Source organism: Podarcis erhardii (genome assembly GCF_964252035.2).
Source record: "Podarcis erhardii genome assembly, chromosome: 2".
Lineage (NCBI taxonomy): Eukaryota > Metazoa > Chordata > Lepidosauria > Squamata > Lacertidae > Podarcis > Podarcis erhardii.
The window spans coordinates 64916627-64932917 of record NC_138498.1 but is presented as its reverse complement, the minus strand read 5'-3'; the positions used below and the strand labels follow the sequence as shown (position 1 = coordinate 64932917).

General features: G+C 41.5%; 2 protein-coding genes across 3 annotated transcripts in view; one reads left to right on the top strand and one right to left on the bottom strand.

Moving 5' to 3' along the window:
- LOC309336092 (uncharacterized protein) overlaps positions 1-16291 on the bottom strand; it is a 378925-nt gene that overhangs the window by 253113 nt on the left and 109521 nt on the right. The window lies entirely within an intron of this gene.
- The window catches only part of GLRA1 (glycine receptor alpha 1), an 89973-nt gene continuing 73740 nt past the window's right edge, over positions 59-16291 (top strand). For both annotated transcript variants that reach the window (XM_081851552.1, XM_081851551.1), the window contains exon 1: positions 59-940. In XM_081851552.1, the coding sequence (XP_081707678.1) occupies positions 885-940 (56 nt within the window). In that variant the 5' untranslated portion in view covers positions 59-884. The remainder of the gene's footprint in view (positions 941-16291) is intronic.

Genomic DNA, 16291 nt, shown 5'->3' with positions numbered 1-16291 from the left:
CCGCACACATTTTTTTTTATTTTTTTTTTTAGTTTAGTAAATTAATGCAGCAAGAAAGTCTCAAGATCCGGCGAGTTCTATGGAGGTGAAGATGGGGCGAGGAGGAAAATGGACTGGATCGAGAGATCACTGAGAGACTTTCCTCTTCGGCTTCCTCGCTGATCACCATGGGAATCCCAGCCCCATGAAACTTGCCCTTAGCTTCCTTCCCCACTTTCGCCCCGAGCGATGGGACACCTTCCCTGCAGCAATAATAACTTATTCGTGGGGAAAAGATCCCGGGAAGCTGGAATCGACAGCAGCGAAACGTCGACCCACCGGGAAAGCAACGTTTCCGGAACAATGCAGCAACTGCATAAGGAGGATTGCAAATTCCCTTGGATATAACTGAGGAAGACACCCCGGGCGCCCGAGGAGATTATCCGTTGGGTTTCTTACTCCCACCCACCCCCAGTTTCCCCCCACATGGCCAATATATTCTCGTAGCATTCTGCATGGTCCAGAAGCCCGGTGCGCGCACTGGGATCCTACTGGAAGGAAGGAAGGAAGATTTCTTTGCAGGGATCTGGTCATCCAAGCAAAGCTGTTAACACCGAGAGCAGCGCTGGAGTTTAAATGTCCATTTCCCCCCCTCTCTCCAAGGTGCTGAAACGTGGGGGGTGGTTTGCTCTCCAGGGTCCTGAAATCCCAGCGCCTCGCCCGTCTATGTTCAACTGCCTCCTCTTCCCCACGCCACCTCTAACTGCAAGGATTGTGTACAAAATTAACAAAGAGGATATTTTCCACCATTTTATCCAGTCTGGTATTTATTTATTTATTTTTGTTTCTAAGTGCCAATTCGCTTGTTCTGACGTGTGGACTACAAATTCATCCGATCTGAAAAAATGTGTAACCTCAATGCACTTGGAGTCTACCTTTGGGAGACCATAGTATTCTTCAGGTAGGCTGTTTTCTAAACCACTGAGCTAGGGGTGTATGGGTATTTGAGATTGCAATGATAAGATCTGGCATGTGCGTTGAGTCCTGCTTGAGAGAAGAAAGTCCTCCTTTGGGATATCCCCACATACTTTTCTCTCTCTGGTTATTTTCTGTTTCTAATTGTTTAATTCAGAGTATAAGGACTTCTGACAGCTTTATGAGTTACTCGGTGTAATTAGCACTGCATTCTCTGCCTGTAACCGCAGTGCTGAAAACGCCAGGTGCTCAAACTGGTAGGAATGCGACAACTAGTGGTGATGGCGAGGGTTGCACTTGTACTCCACGAAACTAAATATTTCATTTTCCGACTTGGGGGGGAAGGATGCAAGTTGAGAAGAGCAATGTTGTGATTATGCCTCTATCATCATTAAACTTTCAGAATCACTTTGTGCTAGGTGAATTATTCTGACTATACCCAACAGATTTAGTAGCAATATATATATATATATGCTGCTATGAAATTCAGCTTTGAAAAAAACTTTCCACAAAAGTTCTCTTGTATGGTTGTTGTTGTTGTTAACTTTGCACATCATAAGACGAGATTGTCAGTGAAATCCTGTGCATGTCTACTCAGAGGTAAACCTCACTAAGTTCAGTGGGACATACTGCCAGGTAATTGTCTGGGATTGCAGTATTTGTGAAGGTCTGTCTCCAAAATGACCTGGCCAGCACTGTCACATACTTCTCTCAAAATATCTTACTAATCACAGGAAGGAAATAATTGTTATCTGTCCTGCTGTGTGAGAATGAACAATGCAATCTTCTGAGATAATGAGAGGTGTCATATGTGAATATTTGGAAACCTATATTTGTTTCACAACCTGCAGGATTCAGAAGTATTACACTCCATTTGAGTTGCATGACTGAACCACTTCATCCTCCATGTGTTTTAGTAGAGCAAAGATGTTGTTTTGACAGAGAAAGCTGAATTAATGATAGATAGATATTGATACATTTTATATATAGACATATTGCCAAAGCAATGCTTCTTTCTTTCTTTCTACAGATGCACTATTACGATCTCTTAGATGTTAGAATTAATTAGCTTTGTTCTAAGAAGGTCAGTGTTGGAAGCCTTTTCATTCTTCCAATTAATAAAAATAAAATAAATAAGACCTCCAGTACGAAACATATTTGCCCTTCCAGAGGTCATATAATACAGGAAATCTGCATTTACCAAGCATACACATGCAGTGCTGAATGAAAGCATATGCAACCCTGCATGCCATAGACTTCAGTGGGACTTATACTGCCTATCTGTGTACAGGATTGCAACCTTAATTCAGCATATCTTAAATGTAGATCTCCTCGTGGAGTGTGGTAAGCTAATCTCTATGCAGGACAGTGAAGAGGTTACACTGGAATGCAAAACAAATGAGAGAGAGAGAGAGAGAGAGAGGGCACAATATTTAAGAAGAGAGATGAACATTACGTGCCTAAACAGTTTAGAATGTCAGCAAAGCCTCCTAAAAGAAACAAGAAAGCTTTTCACCTAAAGTTATAGCAGGGCCTGTAATGGATGGAAAACAAAGATTGTTCCTCCATTCCAAGGACTAATCAAAAGCAGGGGATATGTATAGTTAAATTTTCCTATGCTTCCATCTTGTTCCAGTTTAGAATACATGCACCTTGAGTAAGTCATATTTTATATGAAACATATGCATTCAGACTCCTATCCTTGAGAATTTTAGGTCCTGCCCATTCCATGTTCAATTACCTCACAGGCATGTTGTGGAAAAGAAACTTCATAATGACTGTATCAGCACAATCCTGTAACGCAAACTCAGCCCTACTGAGTTCAATGGAGCTTACTCCCAGGTAAGAAGGTGCAGGATTGCAGCTGATGTTACACAGCTTTACGCTGGTGTTTTTAGATATTTCCCACAACTACCCTTCTGGGTCTAAGGAACTTGGAGCAACCTTAACCTGACATCTGCAAATATTCCCAAAAGCAACAGTGTCTGTAGAAAAGAGTTTCTTCCTGTCTCTTGTACCTTCCACCACCATGATGCTCATCTTCAGCCCAATCATTTGAGATTTTAGTGTAGTGAATTAAGGGCTATTTGGAAAGTTAATAAAAACCAATTATACCTGCAGAGTGATATGTGATGTTAAAAATGCAACAACCTAGCAATCCAATAAGCCATGATAGAACAGAAATGTGCAGTGCATTAGATAGCATTGTATGCCTCCTCTCGCCACCGACCTGTCAAACCCAAGTAGCTTAGGATTGAAGTAAGAGCCCATACTGCGTCAACACATAGTCTGCAATATGAAAATAAAAAAGGGAGGGGAAAGCATATACAGCAATTACATGAGAGATGAAAGCTAAGCTTCTGTTGAAACATAAGGCCTTCTGTAAGCCATTAAAACCTTCCAAATCTGTAGGGACAAATAGCATCTGGTATGTGATTGCAAACATTATGATATTGCCAATATAATATTTGCCTCTGTTACGCTCAGAGTATTTTTGAAAGAATTTGATTCAAACGGGCCTTTCATGGAAGAAGTTTGGACATCAGTATCCTTGTATATGAGCAAGCCTTTGCAGGCTGCAACAGTTTCAATATATAGCTAGGCTGAGGCTAAAAGGGAATGGAAAATGGCATTTATGTTTGACAAATCATAGAATTGTAGGGTTACAAAGTCTTGTCTACCAACAGCATTATAGACAGAACTCTACGAAGTCTAGGTATTGTTAGAGCACAAGCGCTCTCTTTTATAGTATCCTCAATGCAAAGTGCAAAACTTTGCTGCTAATTAATACAGAGAGTGATACATCTGAATGCCTACCTGCCTAACAGATACAAACACTGATCCTGGTTGTCCATACAAGGTGCTCATAATGTACTGAGACGAATATCAATGTGAGCTTACAAATATATATGGTAATTTTTTAAAAGTGCTATTTTCATTCAGTCTCATTTATATTGTCACTGTCTAAAATAAGTCCATAAATGATCTGTCTAAGCAATGAATATCCAATCCATATTTTAAAGTGACTGGTCATATCACAGACATAATTTGGGTTGTGCATTGAGGAAGATGGGTACTGGTGCATCTTTAAAGTTCATTAAATAGGACTAAACTTGATTCTTAGCTCTTTTGTGCTGAAATAAATTAGAAGCAACTTTCCCTAAAGTTAGTAGGAAGGTTGGTTGGTTGGTTGGTCGGTTTGGACTTCCAAGAGAAAGTAGTATCTGAAGCTACATTGCACCAAAAAGCAGTCCCTCAGATTCACAGAACTTGTTATACATAGGTTAGGCCTTTCCTGTAGTGATGAGTTTGCACTTAGCAGAATAGTATTGGTTGGTAAACTCCAACTTCCTGGCTGTTCAAAGAACCTGTTGGATACACTTAACTACTTTAGCTTTCATTTTCCTGCATCTTGTTGATTTCCATTACAAACACACTTCTGACAGATGAGAGGCTGCCATATTAACATGTTAATTTCCATTTCTATTTAACACAAGAGTATAGAGATCTGCTTTTTTTGGAATCTCGCTAGAAATAAACTTTTTTTAAAAAAAAAAGTAGAGAAAAGAAAAAGCATTATTCCTGCCCTTGGGACATAAAAATGCAGCCGAGATTCCAGATAGCCAGTCTGTTCATTGTACCTCTGCAGTGCTGGATAACATTGCAGTGGAATTTGTAAGTAAGACAGCAAGAGAGGTTTCCAGGACCATGTGTCTAATACCATGCCCCCATTGCTGTTGCTTAAAGGAATGCTTTGTACACACTAAGGGGTGGGGGGATTATTATATTTCTGCTCTAGCCTAGTCTTTGCCTAAAAGAGCTTAAACCCCTATTTTTAAAAAAAATATTATTATTATTATTATTATTGACTTCTCTTCTATTATGTACAGTCCATAATTTAATCCCATGTTTGTCTTTTATGTTATATTTTTTAAAAATTCACATTTGAAATATTCATCACAATATTAACGAAAAAATAATTTTAAACGTGTAATTTCTATAGAGTACATAATAGAACGACACTAACACTTCTCTTCCACACTTGAGTTAACAAGAGCTCTTGATCTCTCTCTCTGTTTGCTTCTTCTGTCTCAATTAGTCGACAGGATTTCTGAGAATCCCTCTGACAATTTTTAAATGATAAGGGAATCTATAAAGTCCTGCAGAAGATTGATGTGAACAGGTTTCTCCCAAGTTGGCTTAATACAGGGGTGTTACTAGGTGCTTAATAGATCTGGGAAGCAGGGTAATGGCAGATATTTGGATAAATGCATAGGGTACCTCTGGGCAAATTTAAGATAGGAATTGGCTGGGGTCTCCTCAGCACCACAGTTTGCAACACACCGAACCACTCTGTAAGCACAGTAAATATATTAAAAAATCAGTTTTAAAAGAGGAAGAGGAGATTTGGGGTCTGACCCTAACCATGTCCCTGGCTGAATTGCTCACAATGCAGCACAGAAAAACTAATGTGGCCAATTTGGTCATTTTTTTTATCCGTCTTAGGTTCCTGTAAGATATAAAAACTAGTCAGTTAGATCAGTCCAAAAGCCTATGTAGGCTACCATAATTTCCTTCCAAAAGCCACCATCCCAATATCTCTGGAGAGCTTTCAAGCCCTGCACTGAGCTGCTGTCCAAACTTCTGTAATGGTCACCACACTTGCTCCTACTAGAACAGGGGTAGGCAACCTAAGGCCCGTGCTCCAGATGCGGCCCAATCGCCTTCTCTGTCGGGCCCACGGACGGTCCAGGAATCAGTGTGTTTTTACATGAGTAGAACGTGTCCTTTTATTTAAAATGCATCTCTGGGTTATTTGTGGGGCCTGCCTGGTTTTTTTACATGAGTAGAATGTGTGCTTTTGTTTAAAATGCATCTCTGGGTTATGTGTAGGGCATAGGAATTTGTTCATTTCCCCCCCCCCAAAAAAAAATATATATATAGTCCAGCCCACAACATGATCTGAGGGACGGTGGACCGGCCCACAGCTGGAAAAGGTTGCAGACCCCTGTACTAGAGCACCAGGGTCATCAACTTGTTCTTAATCTTGAATGACACAGGGCAGATGGTGGTCATAAAAGAGAGGGGTCTTAGTTCTGTAGCAAAGCACATGTTTTGCATATAGAAGGCCTCAGGTTCCACCCCTGACATTTCCAGTTTATAGAATCATGTAGCATGTTATGGGGAAGCTCTCTGTCCAAAACCTCAGAAATCTGCTGCCAGTTGGAGTAGACAATTCTGGACAAACAGGCCATATCGCATGATCCTTTTAAATAATAATAATAATAATAATAATAATAATAATAATAATAATAATAATAATAATTTCTTTTTTCTTTTTTCTTTTTTACAAACTTTACTGAAAACTTTAAAAACTATTACCAATCATATTTGTCTTCCAAGACAAAGACATGTACAGATGTTAAGTCTGGTACTATGCAGTCATCCACATGGCATCAAAAGAAACCTGGAAAAGCATTTATGTTGTGGACTGAGTATTTTCCATGGTGGGCGATAGCAGCCGTATTGGTCTTTTGCAATCTCAAGCATCTCCTTTGGGATTAAGAGTGGTAAGGTAAAGGTTCAGAATTGTCCTTGGTTGTCCCTTTGTTAGTCCAGTGCCCATGACAAGCCCCTCAATAGCCTGCGTTGTCGGAAGAGTCAAAGGATAAGAGGAAAGTAGCTTTCACATTCATTTGCAGACATCTATTCAATCTGAGCAATGTAGTACTAGAGGCGGGAGGATTTGTTACTCTCTCCACAAAATGACTCAACTCTGTAATGAAAGCATTTGGAAGAGGCAGAGCACTGCAGCAGCCACAAGTCCCTGCAAAAGGCTTGGACAGATAGCTTTAAAGGATGACCCCCCTATCCTCATGAGATTTGGTCAAGAAAGATTAACATTCCCAGCATCAGAATGTGGACGTTTGTCAATGTCCACTAATGGAATAAAAGCAGCAGAAAGTTCTCTACTTTTCTGCCACCTTTCTGTCCATCCATACCATGCTAGTATACACAGACATTTCAGAGCAAATACACAAAGCCTCCTTATAAAAATGAACTGCAAGGTGTGGGATCATTATTTTTTACCTGCTGCCAAGTGATTTGAGAATCAGAGAGATCAGAATATGAATAAATGTTAATTTCAAATTAGGATTCCTATATGTCGGAATGGAACTGTTTCATTTCTCCAAATGAAACAGCTTTAAAGGACCAGTGAAGACCAGTTTTCTAGCCTGTTTACATCTGGTACTAAAGCTACAGCCATAACTGCACTTGTTAGGCAATGGGCCTTCCTTCTGCATAAGCATGGTTAGCAACATAGGAATCTGCCCTAATCAATCAATTAATTAATAATAATAATACCCCACCCATCTGGCTGGGTTTCCCCAGCCACTCTGGGTGGCTTACAGCATGTTTAAAAGCATAATTAAAAAATAAAGCATTAAAAACCTCCCAATACAGATGCCTTCAGATGTCTTCTAAAAGTTGTGTAATTCTTTATCTCCTTGACATCTTAAGGGAGGGCATTCCACAGGGAGGGCACCTTATATCAAGACCAACCGGTTGGCCTCTCTAGGCTCAATATTATCTGCACAGGCTAGCAACAGCTCTCCAGGAATTCAGACCGGGCTGACTCTAAGCCCTACGGGGAGATGCTGGAGGTTCAACTTGGAACCTTCTGGATGCAAGACAGATGTTACCACTGATCTATGGTTGTTTCCCAGAGGATTGTGCTGTGAGAAAACGTTCCCTAAATCATCGTCATCGTCCCCTCCCCCCTTACTTTTAATGCGTTGTTATTCTGATTAGTTGTCTTTACAAACTGACTTCCTGCTCTTACTGTCCTTCGTACTTTCACTGAGACTGTGGCAATGGGAAAGTTATTTCCATTTGTCACCTTGAGAGTTGTGTTTAATGGGATCATCTTTTCAAACTTCTAACAGAATTCCAAACGCACTTGCTTGGAAATGAGTTCCATTGCTTTCTGTGGAACTTACTTGCAAGCAAGGATGTTCAGGACTACAATCTAAGTCATTCCTTTTCCTCCACCCTCTTACCCTCTCACCCTCTCTCTCTCTCTCTCTCTCTCTCTCTCTCTCTCTCTCTCTCTCTCTCTGTCACACACACACAGAGAGAGGGGGGGAGGGGATTTTGAATGATTTCAAATACTGGCTGTGATTCAAAAATGCCCCCAAAAATCTGGATAAATCAGCATTAGAAAACCTGGTAAAATAATTAATAACCTATGCATAAGGGGGGGGGGGAATCACAGGGTGAGAGCCTACAAAAAAGGCAAGATGCCTAGCTGAAGAGATAATGTTTGATTATGTTTTCTGAGCCAGTTAAATGTGAGGCTACATTTGTACAAATAAGTAACCAACCACTGCAGGGAGTGGGGAGCCCTGTTTAGGGAAGTTTTTAATGTCTGGTGTTTTGTTGTATTTTTAATATTTTATTGAAAGCCGCCCAGAGTGCCTGGGGAAAACAGCCAGATGGGTGGGATATAAATAATAAAATTATTATTATTATTATTATTATTATTATTATTATTATTATTATTAAAAACTTGCTGGGGGGGAATACTGGAAAAAGTACATAGTAAAGTGTCTCATAGCTGAGCACATTTCAATGGCTTATTAACTCTCATGCTTCCTTCTGTCCATAAAATATCTGTGATGCCTCTCCATAAAATATCCATGATTATCTCTAAAATTGATAACTGACAGGTACAAAGCACATGGATGTACACAGATTTTACATAGGCTGAGATCAACAAATTACTGAAAATTCACAGGTAACTATTTTCTGACATGTAAAGTAACAGGCATTGACTCTCATTGCCGAAGACGTGACTGTTTACATATTAGAAAATGAGAAAGCTACAGACCTGAATGGAATCAAATAGTTTGCATTCATGGAATCATAGGCCATGGGGCCTAATCCAGTGATCATTAATATCAACCCTCTGTCCTAAAGCAGACATGTCTGTCTTAACTAGGCCTCATTAAATTTTGCCAAATTAATAGTAGAAGTGAACATGTGTTTTTGGTGTGGTTTTAGTTTATTGAAGATTTTAATTATTCTTTTGAATTTTTAAATTCCTGTTTTTAACTCTGTCTCTTTTAACTGCTTAGACATTCCATCTACAATTGAGCAGTATATATATATATATATATTTGCTTTCGTATATGCAGGTTTTGGTGTCCTCGGGTGTCTTCCCGTGTAAAAGTTGGGGTGTCTAGGCGACGTTTCGACGAGGTCTCACTCGTCATCTTCAGGCTGGTGCTTTCGGCTTCTTGTTACTGGAACAGAGCTCTGTTCCAGTAACAAGAAGCCGAAAGCACCAGCCTGAAGATGACGAGTGAGACCTCGTCGAAACGTCGCCTAGACACCCCAACTTTTACACGGGAAGACACCCGAGGACACCAAAACCTGCATTCCTGTACCCGTGAAAATCTACGAAAGCATATATATATATATATATATATATATATATATAGTTAAATAAATTGCCCTGTATTCGTATAAGTTTAATAAGTATCCCACCAGAAAATACCAGCAATAAATAAGATACTTCACTGGCAAATTATTCGCCATTGGCAGTCTGCTAGCAAAAGCAGCTAAAGGCAATATATGCCAAACTACACAGAATTTTGTTGACCAAATCACAATCTTAATATTGCCAAACTTTCAGATAATTAGAGAGCCTAATGACTAAGTTCCAATATGCTGGACATCTCCCCTTCCAAAACCACCACACAATAGTCTTCAAGAGGGAGATGACTGAGAGAAAGATAGGGAGAGAGAGAGAAAGGAGAGGATGTGCTCTTCAGAACAAAATGCATTATATATAGACAATTATTCATGTGATATCTTGCACTGTGTAAGCCACTTACTTAGCTAACGCATTGCATCATGTAAATATGTTGCGTTGACAGCAAACAAATGTGTCTCTGTTGCATCAGTACAAAATAAACCATCTTGACTGACAGATTCACTCTCATATCCCATTCCACAGAGATCTTTTTTAAAAAAAGGAAAAAAGGAAAAGGCTAAATTTGTAGAACGGCCTTCAGAAAGCTGAGGTGTTTCAGCCTTCTTTTCTTCTAAGGAAAAGGAGAAATAGTTAGAAAGGGTTTGCCGAAACGAAAAGCAGTGCATGCATGGTACAGCAGCTCTTGCAGTGCCATCAATCATTGCACATTGTCTTCAGATGCAAGCCGGCGGCGGCGGCCCAAGATACACCAATAGATGACTCCCAAGACGAACTCCCTTCCATGTTTGTTTTCATTAGCAGCACACATTTCAAAGGAAGCTGTGCAATCGCGACAATGTCCACCCACCCCCCAGAAAAAAAGGAAAATCAATGGGAGTATGAATATATGTAACTCAGGGCCATTCAGCAGGGTGAGAGCGGCATTTTAAGGGGAAATTCCTGCTGCTGCCTCCCACACAAGCCAGGCCTCCCATCATTTTTCTTATTAATGTCCTAGTGGGTTTGAGGAGAGAGAAAGCCTCTAGTTCTGTTAAAAACCAACACAGTTCATTTAGTGCCTCCAAGCAGAAAAAGGAGAGGCGGAGAATGGACACAAGAGGAAGCTGGTTCCATCTTGGAATATATTAAAATTCATTTTCAAAGATCAGACATTCTAAAGGGAAAGGTTCAGGATCATATTCCCTGAATTCAAATTTGGGGCTGGCCAATCCCCTTCACAGTAAAGCTCCCTAAAGCTGGACATCACATTTGATGGTCTGTTGCTTGACAGGGTAGATACAAACTCTTCGCTCAGGAGCCTGTTTTCCTCTCCACAGTTTATCGCATTTTGCCAGAAGTTTAAATTTGGATGTGGAAATCAGATATGTGAAAACAGATATTAAAGTGCTGCCTCTTATACCCCAGAATGCTCACACATTTTTTATTGTTGTTGTTATTGAACAAATGCTGAGTGGGTTTCCAAGCAAACAATTTATTCGTGGAGTAGTGAGGTATCGAAGGGAAACACAATGCTTCTCCATCTTGTAGAAGCAAAGCCTTCTTTTAAGGACTGTCAAGTAGAATTAAGGTCACAAAAGTCTCTCGGCCTCTCGGGATTCTAAAAATGGAGGGATTTGGAAATAGTGCATATTCACATACAAAACAAACCCCAATAGAAGAAAATGACAGGCTCATTATGAATCATGTTGGCCAAGAAAGTAAAGCATGGCTCCTTTTTCCACCCACCACCTGCTCGCCAATCTCATAAGGCTATATCTGGAAATAAACTGCACCAGCCCCTTCCGTTCTGCTCCATCTATCACAGTCACCTTCAAAATCAGTCAAGAAAGTAAAAAGCCAAGCTGGCCCATAAGAAACTCTCCAGGCCAATATTTTCATTAGGTCAACCCAAAAGTCACAAAATGGTGTGCTGGCTTCATCACACCAGATTTATGAGAATCGGAAAGCTTGCAGACTATTTTGGGACATTTGAGTTGGCCGAATAAAGATATTGTGCCAATATGGATTTTAAAATCAGTGGGATTCATATTTTTCAGCAGCAGTCAGTGGCACAAATGAAGGGCGAGACTGAGGCTATGTACATACTAACCAGTTTGTTGCACAAAAATATAGCTTTTCTGAATCTGGAATCATTCATATTCATCCTTAACACAGTACTTTCAATCTAGATTGATTCCAAGATCTTGCTGTCCACAAGGTTCAGTGTCATTACTTGATAAGCATTTGAAAACCCACCCCTTGATTACATTATCCATGCTTGCACATGCCCTGGGTGAATGAAAAAGAAGTGATAATTGCAAGCTTGGTATGTGCCCACCCACAGCCCCATTGGGCAGGTGAGGAGATACCCCTCCTCCATTGCCAGGACAGACAAACTGCAGGGTAATGCAAAATCAACCTGCAACAAGCTTTTATTTTTGGAATTTATTTTCTCAAGAAGCACTTTTCAGGGGCAAACAATATGCATCAGATCTCAGTGGTGTGTGGACTACACAAAAACAATAACAAGTACTCACTCCATTGGTTCTAGAATGAAATGTGTGTATGCAGCCTGAGACTAATTCATCTCACTCTTCCACATTTATGTGGGGATTTCAGAGTTCTGACATAACGCCTTTTGTCAGTAAACAAAACAGTCTTCTAAAGGAGTGCCACTGTTGTGTGCAGCTAAGAAGTCATTGCTGTCTCTTAGAACCCACAAGCACTATATTAAAAAAAAAATTCTCAGACATCAGTGTTGACAAAGGAATTACAAGGGAAGGGAAATCACTGCACAGACCACATTTACCTATAAATTTTTCTCAGAATGGAAAGATTACATTGATGTATTATGTGTTTATAAGGGTCTAGAATAGTCAAATGTCTGCAAGTTATTCTCCACTTTAGTTCTACTCAGAGTAGACCCATTGACATTAATGGACCTAAGTTTGTAATGTCTATTATTTTCTGTGGATCTAATCTGAGTATGACAGACATTGAACCCAATCCTGCAAGACAGTCGGGGGGGGCTGGAAAATTTGCTTTATTTAACAGAGATGTTATTTCAAGTAGTTTGATAAACAGCTGTTGCTATTATTTGTAAGGAATCCATAATTGTACTTTGATCATTACTATTTATTTATTTTAAAATATTCATCCTGGTACCAGGATTACAGCTAGATGCAAGGGCTGCCTTGATAGGACCAGTTCCGGGCTGCATGGCTGCCATGGAAATATGTCTCTCAATATGTCACTGACCTAACACATACTGCAGAGAATGTTCTTTATTTTGCTAGTGCTCTTTGCGCTAGGGCAGGAAGCGGGGCTCTGAATTTGAGGGGGGTTAAGGTTGTCTTGGTCAAAGAAAGCGGGTGGCCTTGGGCTTGCTGATCAAAAGGTCAGCGGTTCGAATCCCCGTGACGGGGTGAGCTCCCATTGCTCATTCCCAGCTCCTGCCAACCTAGCAATTCAAAAGCACGCCAAAAGTGCAAGGTACTGCTCTGAGGGGGAAGGTAAATTACATTTCCGTGTGCTGCTCTGGTGTCAGTGTTCCCATTGCACCAGAAGCAGCTTAGTCATGCTGGCCACGTGACCCAGAAAAACTGTCTGTGGACAAACACCAGCTACCTTGGCCTGTAAAGCGAGATGAGCGCCGCAACCCCAGAGTCGTTCGCGACTGGACTTAACTATCAGGGGTCCCTTTACCTTTACCTTTTTAAGGTTGTCTTGGTCAAACCAGTGTCTAGTGTAATACAGACTGGTGGCTGCTACTCCCCTGCAGGGGTGGAGGGCCCAATAAAGAAGTGTCAGAGACTTCTGGAATCTAATGGATTCTTGCAAACCCTGGGGAAGTTACTAGGTGGCAGTGCTGGTGATCATATCGATGCCTTGGACTTGATATGGAATGGCAAAATGAAGAGGATAATTTTCACAATTGTTTCAAAGGAACCTTTCCAACGCTGGTTTTTAGGTGGAATTTGGGCAAAGAAGCAAGTCAGATGACAGCTGCAGTGCAGACTGTGGAGATCTCATTGTGTAGTTATTATGTACTAGTTCCTATCGATCTCATTAGTGTGGTGGCAAGGACAGGGAAGAAGGTGTTATTTACTGCCTCCATTGCCTCCTCAAGTAGTCATCTGGCAGAGCTGTAGGGTGTTGGCGCCCATGGATGCTTGCTGTGGCAAGCTTGTATGGTATGGCACTTTGGGGATAAAGAAGCTTATGTCTATGCTGACTTCATGGTTGAAGCAAGTCCAAATGAGGTGTCCAGTCCACCATCAGGACCAGTTTTGTGTGATTAGTCTTTGAGGCCTAAGAGTGTGGACAAAACACTTGAGATGGTGTGGCCTACTATATGCCTCCTTAACCAGTGTGTTCTGAACCTCTGCCCTACCTGGCAGCAAGTCAGTGTGCCATATTCAAAGTCCGAGGGTCCATCCACACAAGCAAAGTCCAAAATCTGAAGGTCAGGAAACAAGGTTCAGGGTCAATCCAAGTAGCCAAGTCCAGCAGTCAGGATACAGTCCCGAGTCAAACCCAAAGCACAGCCCCATGGCAATCCAGGAGCATCCAACTCAAGGTCCACATGGGCAGCTGAGCAGACAGAGCACCTCAGCTCTGTTGCCCTTTTATACTTTGCATGCTGATTGCAACATCTGGGCTTGATGAGGCATGTGGCCCTCACCTGCTCCAAGCCTATTCCAGCTGAGGAATCACACACCTTCTCCCAGGGCTAGCGAGCCCCAGCTGGCCAGCTAGAGAGTTGGGCTATGGGGCCTTGCCTGCTTCAGCCTCTTGGAGTGCCCTGCTTACTTCTCCCTATACCTCAAAGCCTGCCTTGTTCGTGGAGACAGGGCCCCCTCTGGTGATGGATCCTGCTGCATCCCCTTGTCATCCCCCATCATCCCGTGAGTACTTCCTACACCAGCCTCTCCTTCCCCATCCCCAGCTTGCCCCTGTGTGTCTCAGTCCTGCACACACCCCTCACTGTGATCCTCTTCTCATTCCCCCTCCCCATTGTCCTGCCAGTTCATGACACCATGCCTGCCATGGCTAGTTCAAGCAAGCCAGGGGACTTGACCAGGTGAGCTCAATTTGTGGTGAATGCATCAGAAGGGCAGGGTGCTCGGTGCCTTGAAAGAGGTGGAGCTGTGTCCTCTCCTTTAAAAAAACCATACTTGATCCAGAGACAGTGAACAACTACCACCCAGTCACTAATATCTTCTTCCTGACATGGTAGTTTGCCATTCAGCTTCAGATACTCTTGAAGGATATACCAGCCTGGGTTCAGGTCCAAATCAGCCTTGGTCACCTTACTGGATGACCTTTATCAGGAATGAGACTGAAAAAGGTGAGATCTGTTGAGGATGATTGTGCTACATTTGCTTGGAATTTGGTGTGTTGCAATCCAAAAAAGGGCATTTTTGTTACAGACCACCCAACTATGGAACTTATTTTCCTTCCAGATAAGATCTGTGAGCTTTCACTACCAGTTAAAAACTCATCTTTTGGTTGGATTTCTTCTCCTCTGTACCCTGCATTTCGGTATTTTTATTTGTACTAGATGCTATGGATTGTTCGATGTGGATTGTAACTGTGTTGTGTGCTTTTAATTTGTTCAGAACATTTTAATTATTGTTGTGAAGGTATGTTGCCTGAAAAGTAGTCTATAAATCTAAATACCTTGTTGCTGCTGTTTGCGGTTGTTGTTGTTTGAAAGGTAGTCTCATTAATTGCAGTTGGGCTGACTTCTAAGTAAGTATGATTCACATTGCAAACATACTTGGAAATAAACCTCATTGGTTTATGTTCATGTGATCTTTGTTCACTCTGGTATGGCTGGTTCCAGTTTCAGGTGACACTTAGACAAAGTGTTTCCTCTTGGGAGGCTCTGGTGACTTTACCTGGTGACAGTGCCACGCAGAAGCAGCATCTGCATTGCTCTGGACAGTGCTGGGTGTGTGGGTCTAGCTGTCATTTTAATTCTTCACTATGCCCTGCTGCAGTGCTATGTTTGTGCCATTGTGAGGGATTTTTATTTTTATTATTAATTATTATTAATTTTTCATTAATAAAAATCCAATGGAGACCACATCAATACAATGCCAAATCACAATACAATCAAAAGAGCCAATTAAACAGTTCCAAATTAAACATTTTTTGGATGACTTCCCACATTGTGAAGGATTTAAATGGTGGTTTGACCCAGCTACCAGTACTGCTGACTTTGGGGGGGGGGGATTCAAAGGGGGAAGACAGGGCAGGTGTCAGTGATGGGCTCTATGGATGGCTGGGGGCCTGGCAGCTACCCAGGAACACCAGTCCACAGCTCCCATTATCCAGGCAAAGCATGCCCAACTGGAATAAATGGCAACATTCCCACTAACTTTACTGTTGTGGGTTGCACTTCTTGTGTTTAGGATGGATTCACACATGCATAGGGATCAGTGGGCATCTCATCACCTGATGGCATCACTTAATGACCATCAGCTGAAGAGGAGGCCTTTCACTGGCTACGAAACGATGTGAAGTTTGTCTATGGTGTTTCGTTTGACATTAGCTGTCACTCGTATGCAAGGAATCGCTCAACACTGCAGTGACTGACCAATGAACATCCATATGTGAATTCACCCATAGGCTATCCCTTAGCTAGCCTTTGCCAACAAGGTGGCCTCTAGATGTTTTATGCAATGACTTCCCTAAGCCTCAGTCAACTGCACCATGACAGTGGCCATGCTGGTTGGGGTTGACTTGAAAACATCTGGAGGGTCCCAGGTTAGGGAAGAGTGCTATAGGATCACTGTACTATAATTGCACTTCTGAGCCTAAAGATAAGAAATGCAAATAGACAAGGTTAGA